This window comes from Epinephelus moara, chromosome 6, assembly GCF_006386435.1.
Source record: "Epinephelus moara isolate mb chromosome 6, YSFRI_EMoa_1.0, whole genome shotgun sequence".
Classification (NCBI taxonomy): domain Eukaryota; kingdom Metazoa; phylum Chordata; class Actinopteri; order Perciformes; family Serranidae; genus Epinephelus; species Epinephelus moara.
In genome coordinates, this window is record NC_065511.1 from 39,117,632 (window position 1) to 39,145,081 (window position 27,450).

General features: G+C 41.1%; 2 protein-coding genes across 3 annotated transcripts in view; both read left to right on the top strand.

Annotated features, from left to right (window-relative positions):
* pkdc (protein kinase-like domain containing) overlaps window positions 1–3,636 on the top strand; it is a 4,764-nt gene extending 1,128 nt beyond the window's left edge. The window contains exons 2-3 of the mRNA XM_050046519.1: window positions 723–1,105; window positions 1,285–3,636. Of these exons, the coding sequence (XP_049902476.1) occupies window positions 735–1,105; window positions 1,285–1,897 (984 nt within the window). The 5' untranslated portion in view covers window positions 723–734 and the 3' untranslated portion in view covers window positions 1,898–3,636. The remainder of the gene's footprint in view (window positions 1–722; window positions 1,106–1,284) is intronic.
* A 489-nt stretch (window positions 3,637–4,125) lies between these two features.
* On the top strand, window positions 4,126–16,678 carry herpud2 (HERPUD family member 2). 2 transcript variants are annotated; one of them, XM_050046722.1, is made up of 9 exons: window positions 4,126–4,220; window positions 6,630–7,025; window positions 11,063–11,140; window positions 11,842–11,949; window positions 12,288–12,451; window positions 12,892–13,017; window positions 13,182–13,517; window positions 13,701–13,812; window positions 15,787–16,678. In XM_050046722.1, the coding sequence occupies exons 2-9, from the start codon at window positions 6,879–6,881 to the stop codon at window positions 15,964–15,966; spliced, it is 1,251 nt and encodes a 416-aa protein (XP_049902679.1). In that variant the 5' UTR covers window positions 4,126–4,220; window positions 6,630–6,878; the 3' UTR covers window positions 15,967–16,678. The 2 variants fall into 2 exon arrangements, with proteins under 2 accessions (XP_049902679.1, XP_049902680.1); XM_050046723.1 differs by having other exon boundaries at window positions 11,845–11,949.
* The last annotated feature ends 10,772 nt before the right edge of the window (window positions 16,679–27,450 follow it).

Below are 27,450 nucleotides of genomic sequence, written 5' to 3' on the forward strand. Positions count from 1 at the left end.
TGGGTGGCGCTATAACAACAGAAAAATGCTTCAAAATAGCTAAAATGCGACCGATCGCTGTGGCTCCCCCTGTGGACCAATGTTGGTGTTGTTTCTATTTTTTGGTATGACTAAGTCATGGTATGGTATGCTGTACATAATCACAGAAACTGTCAGTGTGTTATTCTTTCTATGTGAAACTGCACATAGGCATTGAGGATTGGCATAGGTAGAAGGTGACAAAGCTACCAATGGGTATGGACTTGTAAGAAAAATAATACGTAAGTAAGACAGTAAGTAAAACAGAGTAAGACAAGCAAAACAACATACACAGAAACGTATTAGACCAATTTTTAGATATCAATTTATAAAGGGCTTGAGTGCTAGTTAAAGTGCCAAGTGCTAAAGTGTCTGTTTGGCTATCATTCTCCTTTCTCCCACTGCCTCCACCAGGTCAAGGGAACGTCCCAGGACAGAGCTGGCCTTCTTTATCAGATGAGCTGATGCCAGCACAGTGTCAAAGAATGAATGTCAGATGAATTTAGTATAGTTAAATTACAGTATTTGCCTCTGAGATGTGGCGGAGTAGAAGTATAATGTTGCATAATACAGAAATACACAAGTAAAGTCCATGTACCTTGAATTTGTACTTGAGTAAATGAACTTGGTTACGTTCCATCACTGGCTGCTCACATCTTAAAAGATGCTAAAACACACTATACTTCCTCTTCACTATGTTTCAGCTCTGACCTGAAATGAAACAGGAGCACCAGGATCTCATCCTGCAGGTGTGTGGAGCGTCATCCCTGCGTGTCGGTGCCAACATCCAGACACTGTGGAGCGGTTATGGGGAGATCGTCCGGCTGCACCTAGAGGGCTGCGAGCGGCCCTCTGTGGTCGTCAAACATGTCAAGTTTCCAGAGGAGGCCGAGCACCCTGGAGGCTGGAACACAGACCGCTCCCATGCACGTAAAGTGAGATCCTACCAGTTGGAGACACACTGGTACCAGAACTACTCCACCAATCAGAGCTGTCGGATCCCTGCCTGTCTGGCTGCCTGTTCCCATGGAGACGAGATGCTGATCGTGCTGGAGGATCTGGATGTGGCTGGTTATGATCAGAGAAGGTATGATCACCGAAATGTGTGACACACAGGTCTGTAGCTTTGCGACGTCTAGGCTATAAAATGAATGGAGGAATTCTGCATTTCCATTAAAATGATCAAGTAACATTTTTTAGGAGCTGATAAAACCAAACTAAGCACTTCAATACTGGATTAATAGGAATGTTTGTTTGTGTTTGTAGGACCAGTGTGAAGGACAGAGAAATAAAGACTTGCCTCAGCTGGCTTGCCCACTTCCATGCTCTCTTCCTGGGTGTGGCACCAGACGGCCTGTGGCCTATCGGCACCTACTGGCACCTGGAGACCCGACCAGACGAGCTGGAGGCCATGGACAATGCCCAGCTCAAAGCAGCAGCCGGCGACATTGACAGGATACTCAACGAATGTCGCTTCAAGACCATCGTTCACGGAGATGCCAAGTTAGCCAACTTCTGTTTCTCCCAGAGTGGACGGGATGTGGCAGCTGTTGACTTCCAGTATGTTGGTGGGGGCTGCGGGATGAAAGATGTTGTGTATTTTTTAGGAAGCTGCATGGACGAGAGGCAGTGTGAAAAGAAGGTTCCAGGACTGCTGAACTACTATTTCACAGAATTAAAGCAATCTGTGAATAAAGATGTGGACTTTGTTGCCCTGGAGAAAGAGTGGAGGGAGATGTTTGCATTTGCATGGACAGATTTTCATCGATTTCTGCTGGGATGGATGCCCGGACACTGGAAGATCAACCGGTACAGTAAACAATTGACCAAGGAGGTTCTTCACAAACTGAAACTGCACCCAGAACCAACAACGTTTTAACAATAGACAACCAAAGAACTGAGTGTGTGGCTGAAAGGAGACCAGTTTGAACCTGAAAATCTGTGAATGTTAAAATGAATCACGCACAAACACCTGTGTACAGTGAAGCATGCTTATCAAAACAACCCTGGATAAATAAAAGCTTGTGAAAAGGCTCAGGCTTTTCTTACCTATACTGCAGCTCTTGAAAGTGAAAGTGACAGTGCTAAGAACAGAAAGGTTACTGGAGTGAAAACCCCTAAATTAATTTCAACTACCCATTAAATTCTGGAAGATTTATATCAATCTTTTCATTCCTGTTTATAGTTTTGGGTCTTGGACCATTGGTTGGGCAAAACACACTGTTTTAAGGACTCTGGGAAATTGTGATGGACATTTTTCACAATTGTTTGACATGTTATTGACGAAACATCAAGTAATCAAAAATAAATCCAAAGAAGACTCGTCAGTGGCATTTATGGTTAGCTGCAGTCCTATATTGCTTTGTTGTAAAGTACTTTTACTTTTATATGCCTTCGCACTGGCGTGTCCAGAGGCATTATGGTTTCGAGTTGTCCGTCCGTCCCATTCTTGTGAACGCAATATCTCAAGAACGCCTTAAGGGAATTTCTTTAAATTTGGCACAAATGTCCACTTGGACTCAAGGATGAACTGATTAGATATTGGTAGTCATAGGTTAAATGTCAAGGTCACTGTGGCCTCATCTGTCTCATTCATCTGAACACAATATCAAGAACACCTTGAGGGAATCTTTTCGAATGTGGCACAAACATCCATTTGGGTGGGTCAAAAGGGTAAAAGGTCAACTTCACTGTGACATCATCTGCAAAAACACTTCTCTGGCCATGATACCACATCATATCTCAGGAACAGGAGGAGAGACATTTGGTTGGATACTGAATTAAATTTTGGGCGCCCACCTTTAGACTGCGCTGATTGTTTAGATCATCTGTGCTGTCGGGGGGAAGATGTGTGTGAAGCATCCACGTTTTTACAGACATGAATGGGAACTGTAAGTGCAGCTTAACTGAAACGCGGAGGCAAACAACTGTGTGGCAGTAATTCTAGTTTCTTTTGGTCTTTGCCTGTAACAGAAGTTAGTCCAGGTTTTACACCGAATTTAGTGTCCCATTAAATTCTGTGTCCTGATACAGACTGTCAGCTGTATCAGCTAGTAGATTTTGAGAGCTGTTACAACAAAGATGGCTCCCACAAGATTGGGATTGTGTAATAAATTTTGACAATTATAAAGAAAATTTTGTGATACTACAGATACAGAAAGGGTCACAATTTTTGAAATAATGTGATCCTTGAGAAGGACGAAAATTTTGATAATTGTAAGTAATTAGTTAATGTTAGTTCATTAGTAATTAAGACCCAATAGCTTAGGTTTAAAAATGTAGCTAACTTAAAGAGAGGGTAAAACATTGATAACTGTAAAGAAAAGAAAATGTGACCCAAGAGAAGGTCAAAGTTTTTGGTAATGGCAAGTATTTAGTATTTGTTGATTAGTAATTATGACCCGCTAGCTAAAAGAGAGGGTGAAAATTTTTGATAATTCTAGAAATAACTTGACTGTATACAAAAAGGGTAAAACATACTGGTAACTATATAGAGAAAAAAATGTCACCCTGCAGATACAGAATGGGTAACAGATATTGATAACTGCATAACAAAACCGTGGATCCCTAATTTTGAAAACTGTATTTTTTTATAATGTGATGTTGTGGATACACAAAGGATCAAAATTTGTGATGACTGTAAAAAAATAAAATAAAATAAAATAAATAAATACAAAATAAATATTTTATAACTGTGTGAAATAAATGTGACCTTAAAGAAAATTCAAATCAAGTTTATTTAAAAAGCACTTATAAAAACAACCAGAGTTAACCAAAGTGCTGTACAATAAAATAAAATAAGCATAATAATATAACATGGTTACAACAAAAAGTGAAAGAAATAATTTAACAAACCAAAAAAAAAAAAAACAGGATCAGAGTTTGTCAATAAAATACAGTACGTGGAAAATGTATAATAAAAACGTTTACACGGGCAACAGCTTAAAAATATTACCTGTCACATAATTTGGTGCAAAATCTTTCCTCTGTTTTTTATTTCACGTCATTAAACGCAACAGAGTAATGTGAAATATTAATACTTTTTCTACTACTGCTCTTTTTGCTTCTTATCAGATTCTTTCTTCCCCTGATCAGCTGTTGTGAGGACGATGACGTGTTTCCGGTTTCACACCCGACATTACAACAACAAGGCAGGGAGCCGAGCTGGGGCGAAGAGACGACGGTTACACAAGAGTAAACAGGTACAACAAGAAAACATGTCTGATAGCGGCAACTTGACCTCAGTACGTAACGTTAAGACCGTTAAATGTGTTGTCACCGCGGTCACCGGTTCGACAGTCCAACCGAATTTTCTAGCAAGCAACAGCGAAGCTAACGTTAGCCACCGAGCTAACGCCGTTACTCTGCTACCGTGAAGGGTCAAAATATATAAGCAGAGCCGCCCTGAGCGACCTGCCTCATTAAAGATAGCTTCATGAGTGCGTGTGTTGGTTTGTGAACATGAGGCGTGTGCCGGTTAACGGCGGATTTAGCTATGCACCCACCGGTTTAGCTCGACCCGGGATGATTTATAGTTTATTAGTTGTTTTGGCAGTTCACTGTAAAGATGACGCAACATGGCAGGTGTCAGGAAGTGTGAGCTGGAGCTCGTGACCCCTCAACTGCAGCGGTTACTTTCTGTTTTCATGCTTTAAAGTGTCTGTCAATAAAATACAGACGTGCATCATATTATTAGCTAACTTAGAGAACACATACCTACTGTATACCAGCTAAACCAGTTAGGTCACCTTTCAGGTTACTTTGCAGCAGTGGGAATCTTCCTGTTACATCAGAAAATTAATTTACAATTGTCAGTACAACAGTAACGTTATACTTAAACTATAGTCATGGAGATATTCTATATTTTTCCTTACTGTCAACAAATCCCATGTTTAGACTGCAGCTGCAATGACTAGTCAATTAATCGATTATTAGATTGACAGAAAATTACATTTTGATTATTAATCGCTGAATCGCTCGTGTGAGGATTTGCTTTCCTTGGTCATACACAGTTTAGGGAGTAACTAGTTAAATTACAAAATAAATGTACTCAGTTATAGTTATAATTTAAAAAAGTTATTACTTATAGTTACTAAGATATAGTTACTAAGATGTTGTTGTTGTTTATAAAGGGGTAAAATCTGGATATATCCTGTTTGTAAAAAGTTTTTATGTAGAATGTAACATTCATTCTGTTGCTTTGCGTTGTTATGCTGCACAAGAATGTCTTCTGTTGGCACAGCCTATGTCTGGACATTTATTTTAGCTTTATTTTATTTTATTTTATCTGAAAAGTAATCCAAAAAAGTAACCATATGTAATACAGTAAAAGACATACATTGCCTGTTACATTTTCACATGTAGCCTTCTCAACACCAATCTTATAGTACATTTAACATTTTGAGGTTTTGAAATGTTGTTTGGACCAAACAAGACATTTGATGAAGCCACTTCAGGCGAGGGTATTGTGACACGTTTTTCTCACTTGCTTCTAATGTTTTGTAGGCCAGTTGATGAATTGAGAAAATATTCTACAGATTAATTGATAAGGAACATAATTGTTCGTTGCAGCCCTGGTAAAGACCAAAACAGTGTTTTTGCCAAGAAGGTTTGCACATACATGGAATTTGGCTTTGTGTTTTGATGCATAACAATGAACATAGTGCAAAAGTTAAGAGAGACAACTCACTGTATGAAGTATAAAGTAGTAGATATGCATTAATGAATTGAACTTCCTAACTAGTAATGTCTGTGTAGCCAGTGTCTGATACACGTAGCTTACTCCTCTGTGCTGCAGAGCTCACTTATTGTCCAACTACTATATTACTTGAAACACATGAATGATTCACACCACAGTGCTGTGTGACACTGTCATTGGAGCACCATGTATGTCTCTGAAAATCGTCCATAACATGTGTGGTAATTAATGTGGTTCAAGTAAAGCTTGCTAAAAACTACACTGCCAAACTGTTTTTGGAAATTCCATAACCCTTTTAAAAATGAAAGTAAATGTTCCTGACCTGTTTCTAAAAGTGTATCGCTTCACTTGGAGAACAACGTCAGTCAAAAGCCAAATATTAATCATTTAAAGTAGGAAAAATAGTGAGGTACATGTAGCCAAAACTAATACAGAGTTAAAACAACTTCATGCAAGTTATAATCAGTTATAGATAGTTGTTGATTTAATTTTGTGGTCATTTTGGAAGCTTTGATTTGTGGTGCTGTTGAGGTGTAATATGTTATACTGAGAAGTATCTCTAGTATTAAGTACTATTAATATAACAGGGATTGATAGAATATTAAGAACGGGGTATACAAATTCAACAGCACCACAATCTACAGCCTCTAACATGACACGCAGCTGAGTGAATGCTTTTTTATCATTTCAAATATAAAATTAAGATGACATTCATAGGACCAGGGTATAAAAACTGACAAAACAAAACATAAAAATTATCTACGCTGATTGGTGCATTAAAAAGATAATCCAGATGATTTAATGTGATGATTTTATGTGTTATGAAAATCCACCAGCCTTTACAGTGTATGAAGAACTTCCTTCCCCTCAAACAGACTCAAACTCTTCCTCTTTTTTTCACACGAAATCCAAGAACTGTCACCACAGAAGAACTCCCATCGCTGTAGTTGGAAAGCACCAACTTCCCCCCGCAGATGAGACAAATGTTGTAGAGGGGGAGCCACCCCCCACCCACAGCGGGGACAGTGTTTGGTGTGTTTCAGCTGAGCCCAGAATGGAGGGGATTTGAGGGAGCTTCCTCCTCAGGTGTGTCCTGAGTTGTGACACTCCAGCTCTCCTGAGCTCCGGTTCCTCAGAGCCCACCCTGCTAGTAATATGAGCCATGGAGTCCTGGGCAGTTGATAGTCCTGTAACCCTGGTCATTAAGGCCCCCAACCAGAAGTATGAAGACCAGACCATTAACTGCTTCCTCAACTGGACTGTGGAGAGGCTGAAGAGTCACATCTCCAACGTGTACCCCAGCAAGCCGGTAAGTCGCTGTCATGTTCAAAGGTTTTCTTTGTTGCCTTTGTTTAGACTCTACTTCACCAACTTCCCCAGTTAGGATATATAAAGTTTTATCTTATCTTAGAGATAAATACACTAAAAAGAGTTTAAACTGACACATGGTGAAGGATTGACTTCTAAAAGGTTGTGATGAGGTTTAGGTGATCACAGAACTAGATGCATTCAGGTGTTTCATTCCTGATCTAGCCCAGGAAAGAGGGGAGTAACAATAAAATGAAACCAGGGAAAATGAATCAGGGGAATCAAATATAAGCAAAATATAGGAATTTATTAACAGTTAAAGAAATAAAAATGTGCACAACTAAAACTTAAGGTTACAAGTAGAAACTACTTTCTCATCAAAAGAGAAAAGCAACACTAGTTTAAATATTAAATCAAAAAGGAAGCAACACACACAGCCTCTCTGCTAACGTCTGGCCCTCTGCCTCCTCTGTATGTTTCTCCAGTCTTTTAGGCCTAGTCCACACGAGCACGGGTATTTTTACAACCAAACTTTTTGGCCTCCAGTTTGTAAAAAATCTGTGTCCATACAAGCGGGGTAATAAAAATACCTCTGTCCACATGACACCGCAAATTCCACTATCAAGCAATGTAATACACATGCCAAAGCAGTAGGTGGCGATATAACTCCTAACTGTAAGGCCATTGTAGCCAATCAGAAGGCAGTAAAACGTCATTACCGGAAAAACAACAACAAGCGTACTATTATGCAGCAGGAGCAGTCTCCGTAATAGCACACTCTTGCGCCTCTGTTGCTGGATGTGGTTGAGTAGCGTTAGTTGTATGATACAGCCACAAAGTGCTGATATGCTGCTAAATAGCAGCAGTATTTTGTTTAGGTCCATCCTCAAATCGTCTCTCGCACACACTGGATCGGGTAATAACACAGCTGTTTTCTGTTTATGTCGCACACTGTGACGTCATACAATGGGGACAAGACAAAATAACTGCGGTTATCCTGTCCACACATGACTGCTGACAACAAACTTTTCCAAAAAGTTCACCCTGGACTCCGGTTATAAATAATGGTTACAGGGGCCCAAAACTGCGGTTACGTGTGGATGAAAGGCCAAACCGTGAGCAAAGAGTCACGGTTTTATAAATACCCGCGTTGGTGCGGACAGCCCCTTAACCTGCATATTTCTGGTGAGCAGATTAAGCTCAGGTGCGCTCAATTACTCTCTGCACAGTGAGGAGGCAGGAGGGCTGCACCTGGAGAGGCACACAAGAGAAAACAGAACAATATACAACCCTGTGGCACGCAACATCAGGCCTTTGAACACCAAAAGACAAATAAAGGGCTGCAACTAACAATAATATTCTTTATCGATTCATTTATTTTCTCAAGTAATCAATGAACCAGTTGGTCTACAAAACACGAGCAACATAATTTTCTAGAGCCAAAATTAACCCAAAGATATTCATTTTATGATGAAGGAAGAGAAAGGAAAGGATCAAATTCTCACATTTGATAAGCCTGAACCAACAAATATTTGTCATGTTTCCTTGAAAATATTAGCAGGCGATTCATTTTCTGCCGATCGCCTACTCAGTTAATCGTTTCAGCTCTAGATAAATTTCTATTCCCAGTAGAACGAGTAAACAGAAATGAAAATCAGGCACGTTATACCATTAATCATTTATTGAAATCATAAGTCAGCAGCTGAGGCATTCATGAAACCATGTGAGTGAATGAGTGAAAAAGGACAAAGTTACACTGACATTTTATCTCTTGAGCATTTAACACTCCTGAACACCTGTAAGTTTGAAAGGTGACTGTGAAAAAGTCGTAGTTTCGTCCTTCTTGGACCACAGTGGCTGTCACTTACAAAATATTTCAGCTATATTTTTTTTCCAGTGGGGCAAAAAATAAAAACCAGTCCTGCAGCAATCCACGTCTGTGCTCTGTCACGTATGCTTAGTATGTTCCAAAACAATCACATGACTAAATGCAGTGCTCCTGTTTTTATCCTAAATAATGGCTGTGTTGAGGTTGCTAACAGATGCATTTTGTTGGTTTGTGGACAAAAGAGCAGCCGCTTTCTCCTCACTTGTTTGGTGAAAAATAATCTCCTCTTTCAGTTAGTACTTAGCAAAGGGGGCTGCTGGATTTTTATGGATGAGGCGAGCAGTTACCTGGGAAATGCTGTTGTTCTAATGTATGCTTTAACACCTCAAATTTCAGATTTATGGACTGCTTTGCACTGCCAAAAAACCCCCCCGAAAACAGCATGGCACTATGGCTTACTGTGAGTGAAGTGAAATGGATGAAAAGCAGACTAAGGGAAAAATACCATTTTAAATAAGTCAGTTTCATTTTGTCATGACAAAAAGAAAACCAAAGATACTAAGAGTGAAGCAAAGCTGCGTAACCATAGCAACAAGCAACATGTGTTAAAATGTCAGTGAAAGTTCGTGCCTCAAGTCTGTGTGTGTAAAATGATCTGATGGTGCTGCCAAAGACGATTATGAGAGGGAAAGCACAGCACACATAAACACAACCATTGATTTGTAATCTTTAAGATTTTGTTATTTGTTTGTACGTCAGTCGTCACTTTTCTATCATAAAACAACATGAAGCACAGAGGCTCAAGAAGCACAGAGAATATAGTTATACACACTGTGTATGCTGTCAGTGAGAGTTGAAATCTAATCCAGCCCTGTAATCTAATCTAATCCAAAGGTGCCTAATCACTTAGTACACATAAAGGATTCATGGTATAACATTCCACATAACAACAAGGTCTTCCCTTCTCACAGCTTGAAACAGAAATATCAGGTTCAAATGTGTCGTCATAGACATTAATCGGCACAGTTGCACATTTAGATACAGTGAAATGCATCTTCCCTGACTCTCTCAGCCCTTAAAGGTCCAGTTGGCAGGGTTTAGGGGGATATACAGGCAGAAATGGAATATATTATATTTATAACTATGATTTCATTAGTTTATAATCACCTGAAAATAAGAGTCGTTTTGTTTTTGTTTCCTTAACCCCAGTTCAGACCAAAGATTCATGAAGTGTTGAACTGTTTCAGAGCGTTGCAGAGAAAAGTTGCAGCGGTGTGAACTGGCTGTCTGAGCTCGACTTAAGCCGGCTGATGGTGTCACCTGCGACTCAGCTGGTCAAATCACCGGCGGCTGGATTTAGAACGTAAAGCACGTCATCTGTTTCTATAGATAATCAGCTTGCGGTGAAGTCCGCTGGTCAAGTCAAAATGGCCGCAGATCGCGTGTTCGCTGAGAGATGATACACCGTCTCATCTAGTTGCATTGGGCAGCAGGTTTTTTTAGAACGTTGCCGAACAGCGTGTTGCAAGCAGTTGCCTGTTTTAGTTCGTCTCGTCGCGAATCTTTGGTCTGAACTGGACTTCAGAATGAGCTGTTTATAACTACATACGGAGCAGCTCCTTCCATGAAGTCTGCCATGTTGTTCCGCATTCGACCAGAACAGACAAACCAAACGTTGGCTCTAGATAAGGCCACTCGTGTTCTTGCGTTGGCCACTGTAATTCTTCTACATGCTTGGCACACAGGAGAAGTTTCAGTTCTGCAACCTCTCCGCTAGATGCCACTAAATCCTCCACACTGGACCTTTAAACCTAAACATAAATAAGATAAAGTGAAAGACAACAATAAGAAGAAATCCTACAACATTTTAACATTTTCAGAGCTGACTAGAGAAATGATGGTTCATTTAAAAGACTTTTCCTTGAGCACTTTAAAGACTTCTCATCCAGGTTTTCTGTGAAGCTGAGATTCATTCTTGTCCTTGGAAACACTTGAAACAGTTGTTGACTTTGTAGGTTTTAGCTCTCAGGCCCTTTTTTTTATTGGGCACTCTTATCTGTGTACACTGTAAAGAAAATAGTGTTAGGTGGGTGAGATAGACACACAGCCTGTGGTCCAGTTGTTTTTAATAACTACTAATTACACTGCTTCACACTGTGTGTACAGCGGTCATTTCTTTGTCTCACCATGAGATGCTGTTTGTGTTGTAGCTGTCCAAAGACCAGCGGCTGGTGTACTCAGGAAGGCTCCTTCAAGACCACCTACAGCTTAGAGATGTGCTTAGAAAGGTAAGAGCTACTGCAGGGCTGTGTTTTCTGTGTGTGTGCATGCAGGTGAAAGCATTGACCATGTTTAACATGGATAAAATGTTGTTCGGCAACCCACCCAAAAAGAGTTGTCCCTGACCGAGGAAGCCTTTTAAATGTATATACGGTTATTTTCATTATCAATTAATCTGCAGGTTATTTTCTTGATTTATAATTTAGTCTATAAAATACAAAGTTGTGAAAAATGGTAGTTAAAATCTTTCACAGTTCAAGTTGGTGTCTTTAGATTTCTTGTTTTGTCCAACCAAACAAACCAAAACCCAAATATATTTAGTTGAAAAAGAAAGTATCAAACCGACACATTTGAGAAGCTGGGGTCAGCAAATCTTTGGCATACTTGCTCACACGCAGCTTGTTCACATGTCTGTGTGTGTGTGTGTGTGTGTGTGTGTGTGTGTGTGTGTGTGTGTGTTGTGGGGGAACTGAAACAGGCTGCCTGGGACACAATAGCTGATCTGACGTGTTTTACCAACAAAGACTGAGCATTGTGTCTGAATTCTGGTCATTTCCACACTAATCCTTCCTCCCTCTGTCTCTCTCTCTCTCTGTTTCTTGTTTTGTCTCTCTGATCTGTTGCTGCCTTCACCTCCTTTTCCTCCTCCTCCTCCTCTCTCTCCTCCTCCCACATCCTCGGCTTGTGCCCCGACCTCGTCGACCCGCAGCAGGATGAATATCACATGATGCATTTAGTGTGTACCTCTCACAGCCCCCCAGCCTCACCCATGCCTCGGAGCCCCTCCACAGCCAGCTCTTCTGCTTCTGACTCTAGCGTGAGTAGACCCACACACACACACACACACACACACACACACACACGTTTGCGTCTTAATCTCCTTCGTTCGACGGCTGCAAATCGTCGCATATGGTGTTTTGATAGGCCCAGATTTGGCCCACAGGCCGTGAGCTGAGTATTCTTTACCTACAGCAAATATATGTTTTCTCCCACTTGTTTTCCTGTTGCCTCTGTATGAGGTCACACCGCCACTAAAACTTGCTTTTCATCCAGTCTGAACACACCTTTATAAAACACTTTCATTTGTGTTCATCATAAAAACTGTGCTCTGTGCTCAACTCAGCTTCTGATTGTGGTTCACATCTCGCTCTTTAGAGTTCAGACAGTGCCGGCTCCACCTCTCCTGCCACCACACCAAATCAGGACAGTCAGCCAGCCCCCTCCTCTTCCTCCTCTGTCCCAGGAAGTTATGATGGCCTGAGGTATCGTGGCGGCTTCCCCCAGTACAACCCTCAGAGCCCCGCTGGTGTCCCTCAGTGGTAAGAAAACCTCTGATTTTGTCAAACACATGCCACCTGACAGGAATATTTTTGTAGCATGGTATCATAAATTTTAAATATAAGAACTGTATAATCTGATGTAATCCAATACAACCGTCCTGCAATAAATCAGACCTTTTAAGACGCTTCTTATAATCAGTTTGTGTTTAGATTGTCTGTCATTCTGTTAGTGTTGGTGTTGTGTTGGATTTTATTACACTGAAAGCAGAACTGTAGAATAAGTTTGAGGTCTGTGATCTTTACTTTACAAGCAACCACTTTAATCAGCCAGAAGACGGAAATGCATTTAAAATCTTACAGAATATTTCCAGTATGGATAATTAAAAGTGAGAACTAAAAAAGGCCAGACAGAAGATTGTTGTTTTCATTATACTGTGTTAATACATTCAGTAAGAAACATGACAAACATTTCTCTACAGGCCAGATGGAGCCCAGGTCCCTCTACAAGGCCACCTCCCTGCCAACATGCCCCCCCACCCCATGTACATGCCCATGCAGATGCTGTGGTGGCAGCAGATGTATGCTCGCCACTACTACATGCAATAGTAAGTCAAATAAATGTGTCTGTAAATGTTAATACACTGATTAAATCTTTTTATTATCACTGCCATATCATGAATATCAATAATAGTGAGGACTTGTATCACCCAGAGGGGATTCTGTTGTGCTTTCTTCTAAATACCTGTGTCTTTCTGCCTCCTCTCTTCAGTCAAGCAGCTGTAGCCGCCTCTCAGCCTCCCACCACCTCCCCTCCTTCCTCTCCCTCCTCCTCACCCCATCGACCCGCCCAGCCCAATGAAGCCGTGCAGCCCCCGCTGGGGCCCAACCCGGCCCCCAACCCTTTACCAGAGAACCAGCCGGCCAACCCCAACATCCAGATGAATGCGCAGGGCGGGGCGGTGTTAAACGACGACGAGCTGAACCGCGATTGGCTGGACTGGTTGTACACGGTGTCTCGTGCTGGCGTCCTGCTCAGCATCGTTTACTTTTACTCCTCCTTTAGCCGCTTTGTTATGGTGGTCGGCGCCATGCTGCTTGTCTACCTGTGAGTCAGTTACATTTTTACATTTCTCACATTTACTTTAATTTGTATTCAGCTCAGTGCAGTTTGCTGAATGTGTTATTTTAAGGCAGAGCACCACTTTTGAAACATGTCGATTCATGTATTGATGTTGAAGATAAAAGCTTTAAACCCAAATTTAAGAGCATGTTTGTGTTTTTTCCGCAGGCATCAGGCTGGTTGGTTCCCCTTCAGACCCGAGCAGCAGAACCTCAGAGGAGGAGAAGGGGCCAGAGCTCCTCAGGAGGAAGCAGAGAGACACCAGGACATACAGGAAATGGTTGGTTGGAGAATGTCTCTCAACTTTATTGCTATTCTATCTTAAGCTCTGCAGGAACCATGTCCAACACGTTCCTTTTGAAGACAGACAGCCGCTAAATCAGATTTTTGTTGTTTCAAGTGAGATTTCCTAAATGAACAGATAAGATTTATCTGCAAAGAGACACGGGGCCGTACCTTACACTGGGTGCAAAGTGTCACACAGTGCAGCACAACTGTCATTGCTTGTTTAAGATTGACTCATTTGTCATTTTCACAGCCAGCACCCAGTTTGTGTAAGTAGCAAATGTACTTGAGCCTATCTGTGGGCCCATGGGTGTGTAGGTCTTAAAATGAGGTGTTGGCATATTGCTGTTTAGGGCAACAGAAAGTGATGGTGTCATTGACGGACAAATTCACAAATAATCTGAAAACACTCTCAGAGAGCTCCTAATTTAGCCTTAAAACTTTTTGTAAGGAGTCCTAGCTTAGGAGTGACTTAGGAAAGTTCCCAGGGCAACTCTGAGCAAGGACGGGACAGAAACTTTCACCTTAGTGTGGAGGTGTGGTTGACCCTTTTGGTAGGAGTGATGCAGACACGGTCAAAGTGTTGTCATTGTTAGTGTGATCACTGCTGATGGAAGGTTGAGAGAAATTCAAGTCATCGCTGCTGCATGTTTCCAGTTTTCCACATATCATTGTGATCATTTAATTTCTGGCGCTGTATTGTTACTGTGTTGGGTGGGAAATGTGTGTGTATCCCCAATGAGATTGGCCACAAACATTATCTCCGCACAATCTAATCTGTAGCATTTAATTAACTCACTGTCCTTTAGTCTTTGGAGAATATTTCTCTGACCTCTTTGTGTTTCCTCCATTTTCTTCTCTGCTTAAGAAACCCTTCAGCCTTGTAATAGTCCTCTCTCCTAACAGTTCTTCACCTTAGGAACTCTCTTTAGGGTAAAAAACTTTTTACTTTTACCAGGAACTAGTCTTAACTTTAAGGGGAAATTCAAAGTAAATGTCACAATTCTAAGAATTTCCTTAGAATTTTGTCACGAGGAGCAACTCTTAGTACTGGGAAGCTTTGTGAATACGGCCCCTGGTCTCTGTCTAAAGAGCTCATTATTCAGATAGTAAGATGTGCCTACATAGAGGGGTTCACAAGACACATACACTCATGTTTACACACACAGGGACGTGTGGATGAGTTGTGGGTGGGTAAAATAATACATTGTTAATGAGTAAAATATTTATGACATCCTCTAAGATGTGACCATAGCAGAGAGCAGAGCTGCTGTGTGACTCCGCATGAAGGGAGACACTGCACATTTACTCACGAGGAGCAGCTTAACTTCACAGAGTATTTCAGAAGCTAAATGTTTAGTTCTGTTTCCTTTGTCAAGTTTGAAGTTTGAAGTTTTACTAAATGTCCCAAAGTATTTGCTGCAGTGACATCACTGCTCCTACTGCATTACTCTCAAAAGAAAACCCACTCACTTCTCCGATTTATCTGTGGTGTAAGTAGCAGTGCACCAGGTGCAGGTGGGCTTTTAAAGGCAATAAGAGTTGACACGTAAGTACAACCTCTGCCCCTTGCCCCATCTTACTTTGCGCCTAGATTATGTGCTGTTTAATCAGCAAAGGTGGAGTTGGACACGCCCTAAATGCACTTTAGACCATGTGCTATAGATTGTGTACATAGGGCCCTGTAAGCTAAGTCAAATGGTGGAAAGATACTTGGATCTGTACCTGGGTGTGGATTTGCACCAAAAATGAATTATTTATTTTTAGGACATGGTCTTACTCCCCACCAAATTATATTGAAATCAAATTTTGGAGATTTACGGCTGAAAATTAAACCAAAATATAATCATCATTGATGACTGCAATGATCAGATTACATGTCTGAATATATGTATTAATATGTACAGCATTACATTTCACTGTTTTCTGTCTGTCAAACCATGACTGTCTCCTCTCATCTGTGTCCCAGGAACGTCTGATGGACGAGGGGATAGAGGACGAAGACAGCGGTGAGGAAGGAGGTGGAGGCCCTGAGGACCCGGCTGCTGCAGCGCTCCCCGAACCAAGCTTCCTCACCACCGCGTGGTCCTTCATCAGCACCTTCTTCACCTCGCTCATCCCGGAGGGACGGCCCCACCCGGCTAACTAGGCAGACCCTACCCCTCTACCTGTCATACACCCCTCGTCCCCCTGCCAGCAGGTACCGCTCTACAGAAGTATCACAATCCCCACCTTCATTTTTACTGTCCTAAATACCCCAAACCATCTTCAGATGCCCGCATACGTTCAAATCCCAGACCGCCAAGCCAGTCGGCAACAAACCTCCGACATGCCGCCAACAAGCAGGCAGGTATTTGAAACAGGCTCCTCTGAAGTTTGAGAGCAGATGCAGTGAGTTCTGCAGGACGGTAGGAGAATAAAGGAACATGTAGAAAGTCAATCTCACGTTGTGTTGATGGAGCTTCAGCAGTGAAAGTTATGTTTTTTTCTTTCATCGATGGTGAATTAATGAGACGTGGCGAAGGTGAGTGACGCCAGAGGGAGCTGTCTTCCATTTTAAATAAGCAGTGATAAGGTCATGCTTTTTAAACTTTCCAATGATGGATGTGAATCAAAAAAAAGAAAACAAAACCATGAATCTCCCTAAAATGAGAAGGAGACGTGTGTCCTAACAAACCATGAAAAACCACATCCCCAAAGACATTCTCATGTGTGCACACGACGTGCACAAAGACATTGCAGCTACTGAAGCACATTGTTTTCCCACTTTGTGTATTTCAACATTATTTACACATGTAAGTATATGCATCTTTAATTCCTGAATATATGCTTTTTTGAATAAAAATCTTGCTGCGGTTCGACTCCTCTGTTGTGTTTTACTTCCCGTGATTTAATCTGTAGTTACTCTCATGTCCTGCAGGTGGCAGTGTTTACACACAGATGTTCAGTGACTCAGTTGAGACGTGTTTGAAGAAGGTCTGATTGAAATCCTTGAATGGGACTTTAATGAATTGCCTTCATTCCACAATTGTTTGCACACCTTTATGATCTAATTTTAAATTTTTGTAAGTTATGCTTCTTTTATTAATCATATTTTCTTCATTCCAAAGTTGCTGTTGTGTCTCATTCTGGTATTTTAATATTGTTTCCAGCGTTTAGCCAATGACATTGTGACTTTGTCATTGCTTAAAATATTTTAACTGCATTTATAGGTAAAGAAGTAGTAATAATACAGTTTGGTAGTTAACAAAAAAAGCAAGTTACAGAATGTGTCACATAAATTATAACAAATCCAAATAGAAAAAGCAAACTTGAGTTGATTTAAAAAAAATTAAGAAAAGAAATAAAGACAGATAAAATAAAATAAAAGTAACAGGGGGATGAACTGTGTGATAAAGGCATATTTCAATGCTACAGTTGGTAACTTTTGTGATGATTCCTCAGAGATTTTGGTCCATGTTGACATGATGACATCACACAGTTGCTGTAGATTTGTCGGCTGCACATCCATGATGAGAATCTCCCGTTCCAGAACATCCCAAAGGTGCTCTATTGGACTGAGATCTGGTGACTGTGGAGGCCATTGGAGTACAGTGAACTGATTGTCATGTTTGAGATGATGTGAGCTTTGTGACATGGTGCGTTATCCTGCTGGAAGTAGCCATCAGAAGATGGGTACACTGTGGTCATAAAGGGATGGACACGGTCAGCAACAATACTCAGGTAGGCTGTGGTGTTTAAACCATGCTCAGTTGGTACTAAGAAAATCTCCCCCACACCATTACACCACCAGCAGCAGCCTGAACCGTTGATACATGCCTAAATGCACTGAGTTACTTGGCTGATTACCTACTTGCATTAACCAGCAGTTGAGCAGGTGTACCTAATAAAGTGGCCAGTGAGAATTAGCCAGTGAGAATTAGCCTGCTCATGTATCGGTTAGGTTCTCATATGAGCATGAAAGTTTTCCTGCACATGCTCAGTCGGGGCACTTCGACTGAGAGCAGGTGCTACAGTGCATCACCATCCTGTCCTCACAGGTGTCACACACTCTATCTCTCATCCCCATCTTCTCTCTGTTCACTTAATAAAGTCACTCTATCTCTGTGGCATGTGTCCAGCCCAACTGCTGCCTGTCCAAAGACAACGAGGCCTGATAGCAGGGAAACAGGAGAGAGCCGTCTGCATAACAAGGACTTATTATGATGATGAAATGTCCTACAAGCCCCCAAACACCCTCTTAAAGAAATCTCTCTCTCCGATAAGAAGAGTCCAACCCCGCAGAGAGAAAGAGAGAGGTGGGGGGATCCTAACCTGATTGGATCGGCGGCTCGGAGGGGGCGCGTGTAACGAAATCAAATGGCCGTCAAGCCGCTGTCATGCATAATTAATTGGGCCTTCTACGACCAACTACACAAAAATCCATGGTCATTTGATTAGGGGGTTTTGGAGGACTCTCTGAAGTGCATCGCTGTCTGAGCTGCTTCCCTGCTCACCTCTCTATCAGTGAGGAGAGTGTCAGAGTCTGCACGTTTTAACTTTAACATCCAACAGGGACAAAATTCAAACTCTCGTTAAAGCTCTTTTAAAACTCAAGGACATAAAATAACTACTTGATAAAGTCTGAGCAAAATGTGAGGCCTGTGTTTAACTGAAGGTCACTACAGTCTATGAACACACACCTGATAGTTTTCAGCAGGTGAAGTCAGTAAACACCCTCTCCCTTTACCACTGAGCTGCCCTTGAGCAAAGCACTTACTCTCCTCCACCGGAGCTGTGAAGTGAAACTATTTAATTTCTAACAAAACAAAGAGTCCACAGTCATGCTTCTTCGGCACAGTGGTGCTTTGAGCTAACACATCCAGCCTTGAAGCAGATGGGCTACAGCAGCAGAAGACCACACCAGGTGCCACTCCTGTCAGCTAACAACAGGAAACTGAGGCTACAGTTCACACAGGCTCACCAAAACTGGACAATAGAAGATTGGAAAAAGGTTGCCTGGTCTGACGAGTCTGGATTTCTGCTGCCACATTCAGATGGTAGGGTCAGAATTTGGTGTCATGGATCCATCCTGCCTTGTATCAACGGTTCAGGCTGCTGCTGGTGGTGTAATGGTGTGGGGGAGATTTTCTTAGTACCAACTGAGCATGGTTTAAACACCACAGCCTACCTGAGTATTGTTGCTGACCGTGTCCATCCCTTTATGACCACAGTGTACCCATCTTCTGATGGCTACTTCCAGCAGGATAACGCACCATGTCACAAAGCTCACATCATCTCAAACTAGTTTCTTGAACAGTTCTGAAGGCAGAAGGGGTCCAACCCGGTACTCACAAGGTGTACCTAATAAAGTGGTTGGTGTATATTGGTATTGAGAGACAAAATGAGAGACAAAATCCAGAGGGAGAAAAGCACATATTGCTTTAAACTGCTTTAAACACACAGTAACAAGTAAACAACTCTCAGATCAGGATACCAGCATTGCTTCCAACTCTTATCTCATTTGGGTTTTTGCAGCTGAACAATCAGAGGACACTTTGACGGCAAAAATAGGACTTTAAAAAGTAAGCAGGACGTGTCCTTTGTACTTCAGGCTAAAGTTAGGCTCTTGTGAGTTAAATAACAGCATATATTGATATTTGTATCAGCCTCAAAACCCCAGTAGGGCTCTGGTATAGACTCAGACGTGTGTCAGAGATAATTCTGTGGAACATGTAAAGTGGATTTTCTTGGCCGTGACACTGAAAGGAAAACTTGGCCGATGTAATCCTCCGACTCACTACTGTCAAAAACAAGTTCAAGATAGGTTTGGGATTAACGTGATTGTCTTGTGATTCAATTAATGCCCAAATGTAACTTCATCCACGTCAAAGAGACCTGGATGTTTTTGCATTAGCTTATAGTTCAAATTTGACATAAAGGGTTGAACAGAGTTTCCAGCCGTACAGTGTCCCTACTGACTGTGATTTTAATCATCTCTACATTATCAAAGATTCTTTGAGCTCAATTTAGACATGGATGGAGGACGTATCTGATGTAAATGACTATGTATAATATAAAAAGGGTCACTTGTAGTAATTAACCCACGCAGAATTTGTCAGGCAGTTGTTCTCAGCTGAGTGTTTTAGCATCTTGTAACAAATTATTTTGGGTTTACAGCCCGCAGCTGAACAGTTTTGGTTCAGTCTCATTGAGCTCTAATCAGCTGATTAACTCAAAACACCTGCAACACTCCCGAGCCTTTAATCTGTGAGTCTGGTTCAGTACACACAACCACATCATGGGGAAAACTGCTGACTTAACAGCTGTCCAAAAGACGCTCACTGACACTCTCTGCAAGGAGGTTAAGCCACAGAAGGTCTTTGCTGAAAGGGCTGGCTGCTTGCAGTAGTCTCGGTGGTCCAAAGTCCTCTTTTCAGATGAAAGTAAATTCTGCATTTCATTTAAAAATCAGCGTCCCAGAGTCAGGAGGAGGAGGGCAGAGGCACTGATCCAAGTGGCTTGAGGTCCAGTGATGATTTGGGCTGTCATTTCATCTGCTGGTGTTGGTCCACTGTGCTTTATCACGTCCAAAGTCTGCACTTCATGCTTCTGTCTGCTGACAAGCTTTATGGAGATGCTGATTTCCTTTTCCAGCTGGACTTGGCACCTGCCCACAGTGACAAAACTACTCGTAACTGGTTTGTTGACCATCGTGTTACTGTGTTTGATTGGCCAGCCAACTGGCCTGACCCGAACCCCACAGAGAATCTATGGTGTATTGTCAAGAAGAAGCTCAAGACACAAGACTTAACAAGACAGACGAGCTCAAGGCTGATATCAAACCAACCTGTGCATCCATAACACCTCAGCAGTGCCACAGGCTGATGGCCTCCATGTCACGCCACACTGATGCAGTAATTCGTGCAAGAAAAGGGCCCAGACCAAGTATCAAGTGTATAAATGAACATACTTTTCAGAAGGTTGACATTTCTGTATTATGATTTCTTTTTTCGATTGGTCTTATGTAATATTCTACTATTTCTAGATACTGGATTTATGATTTTCATGAGCTGTGAGCCGTAATCATCAAAATGAAAAGAAAAAAAGGCCTGAAATATTTCACGTTATGTTTGATGAATCTAGAATATGTGAACGTCTCACTTTTTGAATTAAATTAAGGGGAAAAAATTGACTTTTTGATGATATTCTTATTTTTTGAGAGGCACCTGATGTGGAGCATCCAGCAGATAAAGACACAGATATTCCCCTTTGGAGTTGGTGGAAACCAAAAACAGAGCTAAAAGCAGAGTTGTTAATGTTGCTTTCAGCTGCTCAAGGTTGAGGTAATATTTTTAACTTCATGTACTTGGAGTGACCATTTGTTACACCTGAAAAAAGTCACTGAGGAGCTTCTACTGTGAGATTTAAGAGAAATAAGTTATTGTTTTTTTACACCACAGAAAACAAGAATTACAACACATTTGTTTACAGCTCACACCTGCTGCTCCATTATTGTCCTTTATTTCTTTTTTCATGAAACAAACTAAAAATGTTCCACAAAGGCAAAATAAACAAAGGCTGGAGATCAAAAACTGTCTGCTCCTCACATACTCTCAGCAGCAACAGCTGAAGCTGATTGCACTGACCTCGTTAAATACACCTGCATCAATTAACTCAAAGCAAGGATGATCAGTGTGGTGGCTGGATGTCTTGAGGGGGGCGCAGGGGACACATCAGCCTCGTTATTTAGAACATGTACGTTTGTCCCCAATAAAACATTTTTAAAAAGCTCATTATTTGGCAGTGGACATATTGGAAAGTGAGGTTTCTGTCAATATTTCTTTTTGTGCTTGTATGATAAAAACTTGTAGAGACATTAATCCAAATAAATGACATATCTATCTAAATCCTGCTGAAGCTCCGCAGTAACAGGTTTCATTGACGAGGCCCCGCCTTTACTTCCAGCAAATTGCGCACAATGAATTGCAGGCACTTTGCTGAGAAAACACACATTCATCCTTGGAATTTCTCTGAATTTCTCTCTGAGGACTCCTTGGTAGAATTTGAAGGATCCTCAATATTAGAAAGTCCTCAGGTGGGATTTGATGACATATTTCAGCCATTTAAGGATCCTTCCTTGACTTTGAGAAACACCCACTGAGTAGATGCACACTTCCTTCTGCGCAGTGATGTACAGTAATTGGCAGGTGTAGTTTGGTAGAAAATAGAAAATAGTTCCTACATGAAACTGCTCACAATAAAGTCTGTGGATTATCTTGAGTAACAGCGTTATGATTTCTGGAAAGAGATACTGATGTTGAGTTTTTCAAATATATATTTTTTTGGCAGTTTGAGCACTACAAGCTGAGTGTCATCTAGTTCCATTATATTGGAGAGAAGGTGGACATCTCTACGGCTGATATCTCCAACACTCAGCAACTCACACCAAAACAGTCTAGACTGATAAACAGCACTACAGGTAGGAGGAAAAATATGTACTTTTCATTTTTGGGTCCCATAAAAACCAGGAGCAGTCTGACAGCAGCCTGAACGTCAGACCAGATTTAGTCTTTGGTAAAATCGTTTGTACTTGAGCAGAAATCCAACTGTTTGTGGGCAGGAAGTGAAATTAGTGTGCGCTCTGTCAGGAAGTCCTGTCGTCTCTGTTTGTCCTCGGGCAACTTTGCTTTCAAGGTGTATTTCCTCTAAAACGATTTTCCATTGTTTGCCAACAGGTTTCACATTTCACCACAAACTCTTCTGTGTCCTCTGTCTTCCCTGAAGCACTTTGTGGCCTGTTTGTTAAAAGCGCTTTATCGCTAAATTTGACTTGGCACGTCTTGTCAGGACAGACTGCGGCTGATGAGACTCTTGACCTGCAGATAAAACATCCATTAAGTTGGCTTGTCTGGGCCGATTCTGCACTCTTACCCTATTAGCATATTGTTAGCCATTTGCAAGATGGGAGCAGCAATGGATACACACTGCTGTTCTGCAGCCAGTCACCACGCCATAAAGAACCACCTCTCACTCTGCTGCTGTGCTAAATGACGTCTCCGACATTGTAATGCTCGCCGGCTGTCCTCCGCCAGACGATTCAAATGACCGCTAAAAGCCCGGGGGAAGGAAAAAAGGGCCAAAATGCAAAATTGATGGAAATGACATTAGATTCAGCTCATGCTCCTCACTGTGTAAATTATGCCCCAAAATGGACTCTCTGGCCCGACTGTTGGCTCCAATTTGTTAGGCCATACCTCATGGTGGCTCGTCTTGCCCTTCCCCTCTCCCTTTAATCCAATCAGAGCCACACTGGATGTTATTTATTTGTTTATTTATTTATTTTCGAAGGATGTAACCGATTCTTATCAGGGCAGAAGTGGGGCCTTCTTCCTGGTGAAATGGTGACTAACGTCCAGCCATCGATCCGTCAGTTCGTCTGCGGTGGCGGGTGATGGTCCTGGTGATAGACGACAGTGTGTGTGTGTGTGTGTTCATATGTATAAGTGTGTACACATACTGGAGTCAATAGTGCAGATATGGGTGTGTTTTTCAGTCTACAGACTGTGATTGAACATGGACGCAAAAACGTTATTTTGAGCTGATTTAACTTCTGACTTCATTTTATTATTTTTGGGAATGAATGAATTCACATTTTTGGATCCATTCAAACATCAACATTATGCTGCTGCTGACCTGTCATGTTTATGCTCATAAAAGCGTCGGCAAACTGCCTAAAATGCAAATCTACAACACTCCTGTGCTCCCATTCAAAGATAATCGTCATGCAGGTCTATTAGCTTCACAGAACATTATGATTTATGATCTCAGAGCTGGCTTTAATAATTTAACAACTCCTCAGAATTTCTGAGTGGATGTTTTTGGTCTCATTTAGTCCGTCATTCATGAAGTCATTTTTGGAGGGACTCTTTCACTTAACCTTCTCAAGCTTCTTCTGCAGGTGTCATCTTCAGTTAAACAAAGATAGAGGTTGTTGACGGCGGCCATGTTTTTTGAGCGATCTTGCTCATTTATTGTAGAAATGTGTATCTCAGTCTGACCAGGCCGTGAAGCAAATTTTGTGTTATAACAAAGTCAAAATTTTAAAAAGTCTATTTATTCAACTGGCTTTTTTTTGTGGAGCACATTGAGCTGCATATGTGTGACATATTTGAAGTCAATCAGAGTTACGGTGCACTCACACATGAGCGAAAGCTGGTGCCTGAGGAGACGATATCCGTGCTGAATGTGGGTAGTGCCTGATGTGATGGACACGGAGAGCTGGCTTGCTAGCTTATGTTAGCTAGCTTACTAATAAATAACTCGAAATATGATGTTGTTGATACATTTTAATTTTTTTAAGTTCTGTGTAGGGATGTTCCTGGCGACTAATTTGCCAGTCGACTAAAAAAATGTGAAATTAAGACAAATGGACTTGTCTAAAAAAAGGTCTCGGCATGGTGTATTCAGGCTCAACATATTGCATTAACTTCCTGAAGCTTTTACCTTTAACAAAGATAAGTGGAAGCGTATCTTACGAGGTCATTGTTGTGATGAGCTGCGTTATCGTCTCATCGTCTGCATTGTGTTCTTTCAAAATACACTTTCGTTTCCACAGGAAATGAACAGTGTGCATACAGTCTCTGTCAAAATAAACACGTTACTTCAGTACAACGTCACAAATTTGACGTTTTTTTTCCTTCAACAGCAAACACACGTGGTTGGGTTTAGGAAAAAAAGAACAGGGTTTCACACAAGAAGTGAACACCAGCCTCCTGGGTGAAAGTCAGTGATTGTTGGACCCATTTTCCACCCCTTACCTGTCCTTTGACTTTCGCCCTCTTAACTTACATTGTTGTCCAGCTGCGTTTCCCCTTGACACCGCCAGGCACAGTTACAGAATAACAGCGACCGGTTGTGTATCATGCCTGTAACATTCTGGATTTTGTTTTGATATTTCCTGTTTTATTTTGAAGTACCAACCTCTTGTGTCATTGCAGTTTCCTGCGTTTTCCCGCCTTTCAGCAACTACACCTGCTGCCACTTCCTCACCTGCCCCTGATTATCCTCTTAGCCATCCCTGTGTATATAAACCCACCAGCTCCTCATGACTCTGTCAGATTGTCTTTGTTCCTTTGTAAAAAGCACCTGGGTACTGAAGAAAATTCCACCACTGACCAGGGTCTCATTTACAAAGCAGTGTGTAGGAGTCATATTAAAAATGTACGTACGGAAAAAAGCCAAAAATGGCATACACTAAAAGATACTCGACAATTCTACAACCAGGCGTCCACCTCACCATCTGCATCACCAATTTCCCGTCTCCAAAATGTTCATAAGCATGGGTCAAAGTTTCTCCCATCAAGTCTGTTTTTATAGATCATAACGTTTGCGTGTGAAGTGGCGTGCGCAATGTATATAAATAAGACCCCTGGACTAAATGGAATTCAGCCATTATCAATATAAGTCTTTACACCTGTGCTTTTCCTGCTGCAACATATCAAAATCTCTTCCATGAAGACGGTGATGTCATATTTGAGTCAGTTAGTGAGGCAGAGATGTTTTTGTCAGTAGTAATGGAGGTTATCTTTAACTTTATAATGCTGTTTTGTTTCAAAGCTTTCAAACATTCCCGGCCATTTACGAGATAATTTTCTTGCAGATTAATCTCACATGAAAAACAGTCCAAATCTGGCGTCAGTCATTTATTGGAGTACAATGTGTTGTTCTGACTGTCACAGCTTTGAGGGCCAGTAAAAGCGTCTGACAGCAAGAAATAGTTTTAAATCTGGCTGTGACAGATTTGTGACTTTTAATTTCAGTATTTAAGAGAAAACCCATTTTATATGTATTTAAATGACTGTAATATCTACTAAAAGACATATTTTTTGGTAACACTTCACATATCTGATACAAATTATGGCTGATTTTTGCAGTTATAAATCACAGTACATGTACTCAGTAAGTACTCAGACTCCTGCTCTTATTTTTACATCCTGTCTTGTTGTAGCCTCATATAGATCAGGTGTGTGCCTTTCTAAATCATGTCCAATCAGTGAAAAAAAATTCCCAGCAGGTCACAAAAGATGTCTGCACACTGTAGGCTCTGAATACTGTAAAACTTCAATTAGTAGCCCGGGCTTAAATCACTGAAATCAATGGGCCTATATTTGGGACAGGCCTTTAATTCCTTTTACACAAAACTGTTGCTCAAAAGGGATGGGAAATATAATTAAATTTTTTACTTAAACCAGTGTGAATATTACTTGGATAAAAATTAGTCTTCAGATAGTGCATCAGAGAGAGAGAGTTACAGCACTCGAGGATTACAGCAACCAGCATACTGACACAACACCACTACTGTTGAAACAATCCTCATAACCTGGATTAATTTTTATGAAAAATCCTTTTGATTCTTTTGATCTGGCTAACAAACCAGTTTTATACATCTGAAAACTTCTATAAAAAAGAACTGCTTGGCAACCAGACCAGGTGTCTCTCTGAGACAGGCCTTTATTCGTCCAAATGCGTAGCTACACCAGGCTGGTAAAAGGGACTGGGCCTTTAATTGAAGTTTTATGGTAAATTGTTTATTTCTCTTTTCTTTAAACACAGTGTTTCAAACTACAAGATGTTCCCACAGTTTTCTTTCTCCAGCACCTGAGTATTTTGCCTGTACGTGCACACACACCTGGCTCCTCTTCAATCAGTTGAATTTTCCACAGGTGGACTCCAATCAAGCTGATCAGGAAACATCTCACAGAGCAAGATAAAAAGGGGACACCTGGGCTGAAATTCAAGAGCAACATTAAAGAGCCTTAATATTCATGTCAATGTGATATTTAAGTTTTTTCTTTTGAATAAATGTGGGGTATAGAGTGAAGACTGATGAGGGAAAAAAGATTTTAAAGGACTTTAGCATAACAACAAAATTTAAAAGTGACAGGATCTGAATGCACTGTATGTATATTTTTTTTTTACATTAGGTAGATTTACAGAAAATTAGAAACCCATGAAACAATGTGAGGTTGATCTCTTGCAGAATATCTGCATGTATCCTGTCTGCAAGTTTCTCTGCAGGTTTGAAATATGTTTTCACATTAATCTATTAATTCTCATATTTTTGTGCAAACATGTCTGTAAAAGTAAAAGTTATTTTGCAGACTCATGGTGCGTTTGATTGCTCATTTTAAATAGTTTCAGATCAATGTTCCTGCCAATACAATCTGAAAAAACATGAAGGTTTAAACTGTAAAATCAGTACTAACTGTGAACATGATGCAGGTGGTGGAGAGGACAAGAGCTGACCACTAGGTGGAGCTGTAGGATCTGTCTGTGAGGAGAAGGCAGCTTTAAGAAACAGAAGAACACTGTTTTTGTTTTTCTCTGTGAACTTCTAGAGGACTGATTTCTGTTCCGGCCTCTGAACATTTAACATTTCATCTCATAAACTCCAAACTAGAAGATTCAGAATTATTTAAATGGCTTCATAAATTCTTGCAGGAAAGACAAGGATTAAAGACAATAACCAGAAACAGAAAATGTCTCACTGGGCTCATAAATAAATATGTTTCTGTTGTTTGTAAATGCGTTCATGATTTGATTTAGTTCTGTGTTTAATGGAGAGAGAAAAGTGAGCATGATGTCAGTCAGA

What these genes read in the sequence shown, in the direction of transcription:
- herpud2 (XM_050046722.1), top strand. Translation starts at nt 6,879, where the DNA reads ATGGAGTCCTGGGCAGTTGATAGTCCTGTAACCCTGGTCATTAAGGCC. An exon ending in ACGTGTACCCCAGCAAGCCG is followed by an intron (nt 7,026 to 11,062) that starts GTAAGTCGCTGT and finishes TTTGTGTTGTAG; the next exon opens with CTGTCCAAAGACCAGCGGCT. An exon ending in ACCAGGACATACAGGAAATG is followed by an intron (nt 13,813 to 15,786) that starts GTTGGTTGGAGA and finishes TCTGTGTCCCAG; the next exon opens with GAACGTCTGATGGACGAGGG.